Source organism: Sinocyclocheilus anshuiensis, unplaced genomic scaffold (genome assembly GCF_001515605.1).
Source record: "Sinocyclocheilus anshuiensis isolate Anshui unplaced genomic scaffold, SAMN03320099.WGS_v1.1 scaffold1522, whole genome shotgun sequence".
Classification (NCBI taxonomy): domain Eukaryota; kingdom Metazoa; phylum Chordata; class Actinopteri; order Cypriniformes; family Cyprinidae; genus Sinocyclocheilus; species Sinocyclocheilus anshuiensis.
The window spans coordinates 723,151-736,868 of record NW_015546143.1 but is presented as its reverse complement, the minus strand read 5'-3'; the positions used below and the strand labels follow the sequence as shown (position 1 = coordinate 736,868).

The 13,718-nt window shown below is 37.7% G+C and overlaps 1 protein-coding gene across 5 annotated transcripts in view; it reads left to right on the top strand.

Annotated features, from left to right (window-relative positions):
- The window catches only part of LOC107701213 (endonuclease V), a 147,199-nt gene that overhangs the window by 32,426 nt on the left and 101,055 nt on the right, over positions 1 to 13,718 (top strand). For all 5 annotated transcript variants that reach the window (XR_001635623.1, XR_001635622.1, XR_001635621.1 and 2 more), the window contains exon 2: positions 3,902 to 4,036. Coding sequence is in view for 2 of the 5 variants with exons in the window: in XM_016503174.1 (XP_016358660.1) it covers positions 3,902 to 4,036 (135 nt within the window). In the remaining 3 variants the exon portion in view is untranslated. The remainder of the gene's footprint in view (positions 1 to 3,901; positions 4,037 to 13,718) is intronic.

Here is a 13,718-nt window from a genome sequence, read left to right as displayed (position 1 = left end):
CCTCTCTCGTCTCTGTCTCTCCTCATCCTTCCGTCTCCTTTTCTCTCGCCTCGTCTGTCTGTCCTTACCCCCAGGTACGCCACGGCCGCCGTGATCGGCTCCCCCCAGAGGGGGGCTCTGTTAATTCTTAGTCATCAGTTAGGAACCTAGGTGTGCTATTTGATAGCAATATTTCCTTTGAAAACCATGTTTCCACTCGCTACATCGTAAGAAGAATGGCATCTATGCTAATATTAGTCTCTTTCATTCTTATTCCGAGGTCACCGTAGCCATACGGATCCAGTTTGTGTCCAGATCAGATGGTCACTGTAGCCACCCAGATCCAGTCCATATCCAGACCAGATGGTGAATCAGCACCTAGAGACGACCTCTACAGCCCTGAATGTCAGCGGAGACCATGTCAACTAGATGCGCCCCAGAGACAGATCCCCTGTGAAGACCTCATCACCTCGACGACCATCGGCACAAGACCACGGGAACCTGACAAGTCCTCTGAATCATTGAATCATCAATGAACTGACTTAAACTGGAAAAATGACTCTTCTTGCATTATCTTCTTGCATTATCAACAGACTTTTCCTGTTTGACTCTGTAAAGCTGCTTTGACACAACCAGTATTGTATAAAGCACTATACAAATAAAGGTGACTTGACTTGACTCTCTGACCAGTTTCCTCCTGGCTCTTTCATTCATTTTGGAGTGATGTCCTGATCCAGGAAGGGTCTGTGTTGTACCAAATACCTTCCACTTCTTAATAATAGACATCACTGTGCTTCTAGGCATTGATACAGCCTTTTAATTTTTTTTGTATCCATCTCCTGACTTGTGCCTATCCACAACTTTATCCTTGAGATCTTTTGACAGTGCCTTGCCACCCATATTTGATTGTTTTCTTCAGTTGCACTGCCAAGGACTGAAATGCTCCAGGAAAGCTCTTTTCATGCTGAGCTACTCAAAATGATCACAGCTGATCACAGTTGAACATGAAATGGCTTTGTGTGCCACTTAGAAGGTGATTAGCTACACCTGATTGAGTTTAGGAGGGGGGTGATCCTTTTTCCAACTCAGTGATTCTGGTTTTTTATTTTTTTCTGGCATGTTGGTGTTATATCTTTCACTTGGATGTTATAAGTTGCACTGAGTAATTACAGCTGGATAAAACAAAAACTGTATCCGTCTTCATTTTAGGCTGCAAAGCAACAACATTTTCTATACACACTGTAGCTAGGGTTGACTCATTATTGACTTTTGCTCCTTGTAAAAGAGCTTCATAACATCGCTTTATTAGTGACCTCTTAGTTCTGTTATCCAGGAGCACCCGTTCTGTTGGAGTGGGGCAAGAAGAAAATCCAGGGACGATATGCTTTTGCACAAAGATCCTAATTTGAAAATACCTGAAGAAGTTATTTCTTTCCCTTTCCCTTCCCAACTCCTGATTAATTTCCACACTCGTAATGTGTTACTAATAATCCTGTTCTGCCCTAGACCAGAGATTTTTTTTTAACATCTAAAACAAATGGGAGAGAGAAATCAGTAAACCATCACCGAAGTTCGGTGAGTGATTAAATTTTATGTTGTTTATCATTAACCAAAATACCAGAAAGGGTATGGTTCTTGGGCCTTTACTCTTCATCATCTATATGCTCCCTTTAGGTAACATTATCCGTCATCATGGCTTCAACTTCCACTGCTATGCAGATGACACCCAGCTCTATATCAGTTCTCAACACAACTCTTCCTTTCCCACCAACCCCATATCAGCTTGTAATAATGATATAAATGCTTGGATGACCAGTAACTTTCTCAAACTCAACACTGATAAAACAGATCTACTACTTGTCGGTTCACCAAAAAATGTTGCTCCTTTCTGTGCTGACAATGTTAACATTGCTGGGATCTTGGTTCGACCTTCCACCTCCGTTAAAAACCTGGGTATAATCTTTGACTCCTCTCTCTCCTTCCTACCTCACATTTCTTCACTCACTAAATCTGCCTTTTTTCACCTCCGTAATAGCGCTTGCTTACGTCCCTTCTTAAATATCAATGATGCTGAGACACCGGTTCATGCCTTCATTATTTCTTGACTCGACTACTGTAATTATATTTTCTATGGTCTACCAAACACAACATTAAATAAGCTCCAATATATCCAGAACTCTGCGGCTTGGGTTCTGTCTTTTTCAAAGAAATCTTCTCACATTACTCCCATCCTAGACAGGCTTCATTGGCAACCTGTTCGTTTTCGTATTCAATACAAGATTCTCCTCCTCACCTTCAAAGCACTTCATGGTCTCGCCCCCCCCAATATATTTCTGATCTCATTCATACTTACTCCCCAGTTCGCACACTACGCTCTTCAGATACTGGTCTACTGTTAATTCCACGCCACAGGTTAGCATCGTTTGATGGAAGAGCGTTTTGTATCTCTGCCTAGGGCTGTCAAAAAAAAATTTGAATTTCGAATATTCGTTGAATTAAAAATAAAAATCCAATGTTGCATTCGAATTTTAGGTGTGCATCAGGCAGCCTTATCAGTGGTGCACGAGATGCGACGATGATGTAAGTGTCATTGCATTTTAATGCTTTTGTTAGCCTATCCAGCTGAACCCATTAGATGCGGATCTGCTACGTTGTTCATTCAAAATATTGCGGGAAAAAAGAACATCAATGCGGAGATGATGTTGTTTACGTCAAAACCGAAACCAAACCGTTCACACAGAATGCATATTTATCACATATTCTAGAGCGAAATCTATCACCGTTGCACTTGCGTCTCGCACAAGAGAAAGCATGTTTAGAAAGCATTACATTAAAATACATTAAAGCATACATTAAAATTAATGCAAGTTCAACTTTTTAAAAACATGTCTCGAGACTTTATGGCAGGTTTTCCCCATCCTACTGCATCTCAAGTTTTTAAATGAAGAAAGTACTCTTTGTGATTGGTTTTCGGTCCTTTGTATTAAACTATATATACATGCATTATTCTGTTTTGTTTCTAATTGTTTAAGCAACTTTAATTATATAAGGTTTATAAGCATTATTTTAAACATTATGCACTTTTTTCAAAGATTGTCGTGTTATTTTATTATGCTTTGAAGAAACATGCACAATATTTTGTTCGATGCGCCCTCTTGTGGCCTCAGGAGAGAAGCCAAAAGCTTTCCCCCCCCAACTGAAATTATGCCTTTTAAATTCGAATATAATTCGAATATTGATAATAGTTATGTACAAAATTCTAATTTAGTTTTTCAGCCTTGTTGACAGCCCTATCTCTGCCCCCACACTCTGGAATTCTATTCCCAAACACATTCATGATCTTTCTTCGTTACAGGATTTTAAAACCCACCTTAAAATATATATTTTCCTTTCTTGTTTCTCTGATCTCTCTTCATTACAGGATTTTAAAACCCACCTTAAAATATATCTTTTCCTTTCTTGTTTCTCTGATCTCTGACTGCATGATCTAATTCATGCCATGTATTTCATGTTTATCTGTATTATTCTTTTTCTTCTTTTTTTTTTTGCTGTCATGTTTATCTGTTTTGATATTGTAAAGCGACCTTGAGTTTGCAGAAGGCGCTATATAAAATAAACATTATTATTATTATTATTATTATTATTACTATTATTAAATATGCAAATTACATCTCAACATCTCACAGCCTCTGCTAGAGGTTCAATAAGGGGGCAGTACTTGGCCACACATCACTTCACTCACTCACTCACTCAATAACCATAGCAAAAAGCAAGAGTGACAATAGGCAACCCTGCCCAGTGCCCCTTTCTAAGTTGAAACTCTCAGAATGCCTGCCATTTGTAATTGCTGCTACTTCACTATCGTACTGTATCTTAATAATTAATTATCCTAAATTCTAACACAGTATTATTTACGCCATAGGTTCTGTATGAAGATTGTAAGATGGTGACTCTTAATGCCCCTTATGTGGCTGGTTTCCTGGGCTTCAGGGAAGCCCCACCTCTGCTACAAGCCCTGGAGAAACTGAAGAACGTACAGCCAAATCTAATGCCACAGGTTAGAGTCATAATCTGTTGCCCTAGCTTAGAGTGCCACAGTTACTTACACAGTCGCACTTAGCCAGACTTTTGGCTATTCTGGTTAGGAATAGGGAAACATTATATTATCAAAACATCATTGGAACTGGTTGATAAAGCCTTCAAATGTATACATCAACCCAATATGAAAAATTAGAATTTGAATGAGCTTTGTTCGCCAAGTGTGCACAAACACATGAGGAATTTGTTGTGGGTTCCAGGAGGTCTGGGTACAGTACATACATACATGCATATATACATATATAACATGAGTGAAAGAAGAACATAAAACATTTAAATAAGTAAAAAATAAGAAAAATGAAAAACAAAATAGTCAAGTCAAGTCAAGTCTGCTTTATTGTCAATTCTTCCACATGTACAGCACATACACACAGAGAATTGAAATTGCGTTACTCTCAGACCCTTGGTGCATACAGATAACACTAACAGTAGAACATAAATACAGATATACAGATTAAATATAAAATACAACTATACAAATATACAAATAAGGTCAAATGTAAAAAAAAATATATATAAAAAAAAATATATATATAAAGCAGCACACGGCAGATAGAGTGCAAACCAGTGAAGTAAACAACAGTGCAGATATAATGATTTGTAGTGCAAAAAGAGCTTATTTAGACTGATTAAAGTGAAACTTTTTTCAAAATAGTAATAATAAATTAAAAAACAAGAAAGTAACTTACATTAGATCTGGAGGTTTATGTACAGACCGTGTTCATTATGTACTGTATATACAGCTGTATGAATAAAAGTATGTATTTACATATTACCTAAAGCCACAAGAGCACTGAATTATAATTTATAACAAAAAAGCAGACTGTAAATTGGTGTGTTAGTTATTTAAGGTGGAGATGGCCTGGGGTTTTTATGCCTAGATGCAATTAATGCAATTACATTTTTACGCCAGTCGGTGGTGGTCTTTATGAGTAGTCATCATTAAACCAGTCTGTTCATTAATTCACTAATACACTTTCAAAAGCTGATTCATTAATGATTGAAACAAGTTGTTGAAATTAATTTAACTTTGAGCACCACTTTATAAGGTTCAATCAATGGTCATCGTGTCACCTGGGTAACGCTGAAGCTGATGTTTCATTGATGGTGTTGAATCAATGCATTGAACAACGCTGATGCCAGCCATGGGAAATCCCCTTAATTGTTGAAAAGATACTATGACAAAGATAGTATTTCATCACAAACTGTTTCATGAATATATGACTCGGCCTGAAGCACAATCACCCATCTCAGTCTGCTCTCTCTCTCTGTGTGTGTGTGTGTGTGTGTGGAGGAGCTGCCTGAGCTCCAACCCAGACACAGATAGAGAGCAGACGAGATGTCAGAGGCAGCGGGATAGCTAAAATTAGGGCTGCCACTAACGACTATTTATTTCGATTAATCTATCGCCTAATTTATCGATTAATCTAAACGATTAATTTCCCACCAAAAAATCAACAATTTTACCCTCCCCTGCCGATAGTGATGGGAAAGAATGGAGTGTTTTTAGCGCTTCTCTGCTCCTCGGCAGTGATGGCCGCTTCCAAAGACAGACACATTCGATGCCCCTGAGAAAAACACCAAAAAACAAGTTTGAATCTTGGTAGGGCTGCCACTAATGACTATTTTTATTTCGATTAATCTATCGACTAATTTATCGATTACTCATCTAATCTAAACGATTAATTTCCCACACAAAAAAAATTTTTTTACTTAAGAATATTTTATTAAACTATATTTCATTAAACCAAATAAAATCCAAAAGTAAAAAAGTTAAGTGCAACATAAAGTGCAAGAAGCAAGTGTCCATCTCATGGTCCAAATCAAATCAAAGTTCAGTATTATAGTGTAAGAATGACAACATATCCACGTGTTCTAGTCTACTAATAATACAATAAAATAAAAAAACACTTTTTAAAGAAGTATTTACGAGAAATATTATTTACATAATTTATTTAGGAGAAAAATTTAAATGTGCAGTATTCCTGAAAAAAAAAAAAAAACTTTGTAAACATTTTTTTTTTTTAATAAAATCAATTAATTGGAGATGCTTTTGATTATTAAAATTTAATGGAACCATTAAAATGGAATCCAGAAAATAAAGGAAAACAGAATTTGGTAAAGATAAAACTGTAAAAGTCAAATAATTAGACAGGCTTTTTGATTAATACAATTTTATTTAACCATTAAAACGGTATAGAAAAATGAAAATGGAAAAACTGAATTTGGAAATAAAACGGATTTCATAGTGCCCTATAATTAAAATTATTTTTTTTGTGGTAGTAAAAATAGATGTAAGTGATCAATAGCCTTTAAAATTACTTAAAATACATGCTTTAATATTTGGCCATTTCTTTAGGACAGAAATGCTATAGCCACTGTAATTAAATGAATATGTGGACATCAAAGCGTGTAAATTCAGAGTGAGGGTTTGAGCTTTTATTTTGAAACCGGGATGTATTCTTCTCCTGTGTTTGCGTAGATTTATAAATGATTTACCTTACAAATCTGATGAAATGGCGCACGTTGCGTTCCCAGATGAACGTTATAATAAACCCAAACTCACAACAACATGCAGAGATGGAGTTTGAGACGCTCTACACGTGTAAATGATAACAGTTCCTGTGGAACTACTGTGAACGGAGCCGCTGTGTGACGCATGTACGTAATTAAAGCGCATATACTGTATTAGAACTGCATCGCATATAATTAATTAAATCGTAGCGTTTGTGAATTCACAATTATGCTTAATTATTTTTAAATGGGTTTAATATATCATGCAGCCTTGGAAAACAGACTAATAATGTGTTTTATACCTTCTCGTCTGTGAAATGCGCCACTTCCGGTATTTTGTGAAAATGTGAAAATGAAGTCGAGGATTTAAAAAAATCGAATAGTCGAATAAAATCGATGAATCGCGACAGCCATGGACAGGTCATGTCCATATTTCATACGATAAGTCAATATAGTAATTATCGCAACAGGCCTAGCATCAACAGCATTTTTTCCCCTCTTCTCATATATGGCATGGTGGGCCAAATTAAAGGTCATCATGGGGCAACTTTGGCCCACGGGCCCAAGTGTGGGGATCTCGGCTCTAGAACATCAAGAGTGTGAAACAGACACACCAATACAAAGGGAACAATACATAAAACTTTGGTAACACTTTGCCTTGGAAAACAGACTAATAATGTGTTTTATACCTTCTCGTCTGTGAAATGCGCCACTTCCGGTATTTTGTGAAAATGTGAAAATGAAGTCGAGGATTTAAAAAAATCGAATAGTCGAATAAAATCGATGAATCGCGACAGCCATGGACAGGTCATGTCCATATTTCATACGATAAGTCAATATAGTAATTATCGCAACAGGCCTAGCATCAACAGCATTTTTTCCCCTCTTCTCATATATGGCATGGTGGGCCAAATTAAAGGTCATCATGGGGCAACTTTGGCCCACGGGCCCAAGTGTGGGGATCTCGGCTCTAGAACATCAAGAGTGTGAAACAGACACACCAATACAAAGGGAACAATACATAAAACTTTGGTAACACTTTACAATAAGGTTTCATTTGTTATATTATATTAGTTACAATTAACAATTTTATATATAATTTATTAATCTTAATATTAAGTTCAAAATTTACTAATACATTATTAAAATTTAAAGTTGTATCTGTTAACATTACTTAATGTACTGTACATGAGCATGAACATTTTTATGAACTAGCATTAACAAAGATTAATAAATGCAGTAAAAATATATTGTTCTTTGTTAATTCATGTTAGTAAATGCATTAACTAATGTTAATGATCTATAAGATTTTTTTTATGATTTTAATGATTTATAAGCATTTGTGAAATAATTATATAAAACTATATTACCAGCACAGTACATATCAACTTATTCTATGTATTTGTTTGTCATTCTAACTAATGGAAAATTAGTAGCAGAGGATCAGGCTTATAAGGCTTATAAGATTGAAGGCTTAAAGATTTCTTATCCATGAATTGCTGACTTCCTGTTTTGTGTTGAGTTATGAGTTACACTTTGAAAGTTGTTCAGCTACATTAGAGATATATATGTGTACCAAGTTTCATATGCATACGTGCAAGTATGTATGATATATGGACCACAACATTTTAGGGGGCGTTGTAGGGCCCCTCTGCCTGTATACCAGACTCTGCCCGGCCCTAATGGCGGCAGATTCCAGGCTGTGTGCCGATTTTCAAGAGTGTTTGAGCATGTTAAGGGCCCCAAAAGCCCCAAAAACCTTGAAATAAATAAATAAATATAGCTGCAAGCAGTGATGACGGGCCCAAGCCACCAGTGCCACCGCCACCCTGGTGGCATCAGGAAAACGGTGCACAGCTGTAACAGTAACCCTCTGGCAGTCTGGTTTTAAGGGTTACAGCAATGAAAGTGTTACACTAACATCAAGCGTGTGGAACACACACAAAGAACAATATACAAAACTTGGGCAACACTTTACAATAAGGTTTCATTTCTTAACATTAATGAACTATATTAATTAACATGAACTATAATTATATAGCATTTATTAATCTTAATATTAAGTTCAAAATTTACTAATACATTATTAAAATTAAAGTTGTATCTGTTAACATTAGTTAATGTACTGTGAATTAACATGAACACGAACATTTTTATTAACTAACATTAAAAAAGGTTAATACACGCTGTAAAAATATATTGTTCATTGTTAGTTAATGCATTAACTAATGTTAACAAATTAGACCTTATTGTAAAGTGTAACCAGAACTTTTTATGGTCTATAAGGATTTTTAAAAATGATTTTAATGATCTATAGGCATTTGTGAAATAATTATATAAAACTGTATTACCAGTACAGTACATATGAACTTATTTTACTTTATTTTTATTTGTTTGTTTGTAATTCTAACTAATTGAACTGAGCAGTAAAGGATCAGTCTTTAAAGATTTCTTATTCTATGACTCCATCTGGTGGACAACCTTAGTATTACAGCCTTCATCTGTCAGCTGAAATTTCTGGTAGTTTTTTAATTTTCTGTTGGTCCCTGAGCGTTATAAATGTATGAAACTAAGCTTGTTTCCTAAGAATGACTTGCTCTTCATATGTAAAAAGTTTGGAAGAGTTTGGATAATGCACTTTAAAGATATAAGAAAATTACTGTTATCTTTTTTACTGTTAATTTAATAAATCGCCATGGCAACATCATTCAATATATCCAAAATTCATTCGCAATTTAGCATCTTCAGTATCTTGGCATCATGTTGACAAAGTTTAGCGTGAATTGCATGATTCTTGCATGATTAGAGCGCCTCCTCCACACCCATTTCTGAGCTTTTGTCAATGTCTAACTATCATTAATACTGGTATATGTATCCAGTTTCATGAAATTCTAAGCATGTTAAGTGCCTTAAAAACACCTGAAAAGAATATTCAATTTTGACATGTTGCCATGGCAACATTATTTAAGATATCAAGAATCCTTTCGCAGTTTTACATTTGCCGTGTTTTGACATTATTCTGATGAAGTTTGAAGCAAATCGAGTAAAAATAAGAGGTTGATTTAAAAGCATTTTAAAAGTGACACACTTCCTGCTGCCAGTTGGTGGGGCTACAACTTTTACTCATAATAGTCACATCGATGTGATCAGCATCCTACAACGAACAAACTGCTGAAGTTTCATCAAAATCAGGCAATGTACGTGCAAGTTATTAGACACTTCCTGTTTCCTATTTTTTGCCATAATTTTATCGCCTCACCACAGCCAAACCATTTGATATATCAAAAGTCCCTTCACAAGTTACCATCCCCAATGTCTTGAGGTTATGTTGACCTAGTTTGGTGACAATCGGATGAAAAACCTAGGAGAAGTATTAAAAAGTTTGATGCATGTGCTTATACCCTGAATAGCTCACTTCCTGTTGGGCGGAACATATGACATGCAGTGTGAAATATGTTCAGCTCAGTGAGATCTATATGTACCGAGTTTCATGTATATGTGCAAGTATGTATGTATTATACAGCAAGTTTTCTGACTGGGTTCCAGGGGGCGCCGTATGGTCCCAGACTCTGCAGTGTCCTAATGACCGCAGATTCCAATGTGTGTGCCAATTTTCAAGAGTTTTTGAGCATGTTAAGGGCCCCAAAAAGCCCTGGATAGGAAGGAAGGGCAGTGTGCATGCACAGAGGGAAGAGAGGAGAGGCGCGCTCGGCTTTTAACAGCGGCGGTGACGAGGCTCCATTCACTTCAGGTGTGCCTCATCACACGCTGCCAGACCTGTTTATGTTTATGTCTTTTGTTTTGTTTGTAAATAAAAACAGCTGCTCATTCATCGTCTCAGGCTAATATAGCCAAATCTTAATTCTGCACTTTTTTTTTTGTCCTTCTTAATTCAAAATAAAATATAAATTCTGATAATCTCATGTTGCTAATCTCAGGTTTGTTTATGCGATAAACTCATGGACACAAGAAAAATATGTTGTTACCTAGTTTTGTCGCAGCCATGATATAAGGATATCAACAAAATGATGTCGTGGCCACAACATATTATCACGTTCCCACAAGTTGTGGCCACAACAAATCTAATTGAACCGAACATGTCCCTTCCCAGTCACCATACTTTCCTTTATATAATTTAATCAATTTAAATAACACGTGATTTCCATGTTACTATCAGGTACAACATTTAGTCATGGCTTGATTTACTGAGGCATAAATAGCAGTAAACAATTTTGTGACATGAATGTCTGACTGGAGGGCCGTAGCTAGGGCAGACGTTAAAGACTCAAAACAGGTGGAACAACTCAGGACTCGAGAATCAATGGTACGGCTCTTGCGATTTCCAATTTGGTTTGTTTCCACGTCTTATGTGGCCAATTTCCATATACGAGCTCACTTTATCTCACGCCAAGCACCTGGAGAGACTGGTGAGTACACAAGTGAGGAAATGGATTGGGCTACCAAGATGCCTTAGCAACATAGGGCTGTACGGCAATGGAGATCTCTCTCTTCCATGCTGCTCCAACATTGGCGACAGGGAGGAAATGGAATCCAGTTCCAGCAGTTGCTGATGCAAAAGCAGCCCTCAGACACTGGGATATTGTGGGGCAAGTCCAATATGGCAGAGGGGAACTTGGGTTGGGAATAATAACACCTATGTGGCAAAAGGCAACACCAGAGCAGTCTCCCAAGCCCAACAAGGCCGCTGGATGAGGTGGGAAGGTAAAGAACGGCGTAAAATCACCTGGAGTGAGCTGTGAAGCATGGAAACAAACAGGCTAAGTTTCATCATTAGAGCCACATATGATGTGCTGGCCTCTCCAACAAACTTAGGTATGGTGTGGACAAGACCCAGCCTGCCACCTGTGTGCAGCCCTGGCAAACCTCAGACATATTCTGGTGGGTTGTAAGAACAGCCTGATATAGGGAAGGTACACATGGGTCCACAATCAAGGACTGAAGTTCTTGGTGGCAGCAATAGAGATCAAGAGAGCGTCAACAAACGCCATCCACCAAAATGCCAAGAAAACCTTACCAAAAAGGCAGTCCTTTGTTAGGGAAGGGGAGAAAAAGTGGGCTAGACAGTCCCTGTGTCTGGGAAATGGGAGTCGACTTAATCCACAGGCTCACTTTCCCATTTGAAATTGAAGTCACCGATCTGCACCCAGACCTGGTTCTCTGGTCCAACTCCAGCCGGATTGTCATCATATTCAAATTGACAGTCCCTTGGGAAGAGGCCATTAACGAGGAAGAAGCTGCGATTTGCCAACTTTGCAGCTGAGGCAGAGGAGGGGGGCTGGACAGTGAAAGTATACCCAGTGGAAGTGGGCTGCAGGGGCTTTGTGGCTCAGAGGACAGGTCCAGCAGAGGATAGTCAGGGAACTTGTCACTGTTGCCGAAAGAAGCAGCTACTGGCAGTGGCTGAAGCGGATAGACACAATTTGGGCTGCCAAATTACCATGTAAGAAAGTGACACACACCCGGGTCTCATCAGCTTGTGGTGGGCCTGCCTAGGCTGAGGGTGTCTTGTGATAAAGGGACGAAACACCCAATGAGGCTGGAGTACACAACTGATGATGTGTTGCATTGGTGGAAACACCATACAAAGGTCATTGGCAACATCACCTCAACAGAAGGTATCTTTCACCCAGGCTAAAGTTCGTAGAAAAACTGGGATCTGATGGACATTGGATAAGGTGTCTCACTGGCAACATCCATAAAAGATAAGTACACATCATGTGCAGCATGACATTTCATCAAAACATCAAGGAAAGTGGATCCCCACCTGATGACTGCAGTGAATAGTTGTACCATCTTCATCTATCCATCTTATAATGCTAGTCCTTTATCTTATTGTTCCCCAGTCACGCATAAAGCAATTATAAATTCACAACTGATTATTGGGTATGGAGGCAAGAACCATGGACATGGCATTAGGCCATGATCCTGGATTCTTGCTGAACCAATATCAGAGCGTAACAAATGCTGCGTCTCACTGTCTTCTGTGGTGTGGCTAAATAGTGCTGAATATTAGGATTATAACACCTTAAAACTTGGATCTGATGGACATTGGATAAGGTGTCTCACTGGCAACATCCATAAAAGATAAGTACACATCATGTGCAGCATGACATTTCATCAAAACATCAAGGAAAGTGGATCCCCACCTGATGACTGCAGTGAATAGTTGTACCATCTTCATCTATCCATCTTATAATGCTAGTCCTTTATCTTATTGTTCCCCAGTCACGCATAAAGCAATTATAAATTCACAACTGATTATTGGGTATGGAGGCAAGAACCATGGACATGGCATTAGGCCATGATCCTGGATTCTTGCTGAACCAATATCAGAGCGTAACAAATGCTGCGTCTCACTGTCTTCTGTGGTGTGGCTAAATAGTGCTGAATATTAGGATTATAACACCTTAGCTCTATTATGAAAAAAAAGAACATTCAGGTAGAACTTTACAGATAGACAGGTAGAACTGAATGTACATTAGTCCTTACTTATCAAAAATCACTGATCGTAGATTAGGCATTAGAATTAACAGTTACTTACATGTTACTGCATTATTTTCATATCCTCATTTTTCTGTAAGTCTTTTTGCAAAGTCTGTTGAATTGTGACTGGTTTACCAAAGAATCCACAGTGAAATGAACCAAACAAACAAATAATACTCTTCTTAGACATTAACATGTAATGTTATTTTTAGTCCAGTGGTCCTACTGTATTTCTCCTGCCTGTAACTTCACTAATGTGCTCCAGTAGGTGCCTGTTTCTGTACAGGCCTGTAAGAAAAAAAACAACTCAAGTTGTTTTGGGAGCTGTCACTGTTTCTGTTAGTTTGGACTTTCTGTTTACACCGTTGTCACCATTTTGTTAGTTGTCATGTTTTTTTTTCATGGTTAGTTTTCATGGTGTGTCTAGTCATTATCCTAGTTTGGTCTGTGTATTTTAGTTCCTATCTGTTCAGTGTTAGTTGGTTGGGTTTCGTTAAAGGGGTCATATGATGCAATTTCAAATGATCCTTTCTCTTTGGAGTGTTACATGCTGTTCGTGCATAGATAAGATCCCTAAAGTTGCAAAGACTAAAGTCTCAAACCCAAAGAGATATTCTTTATGA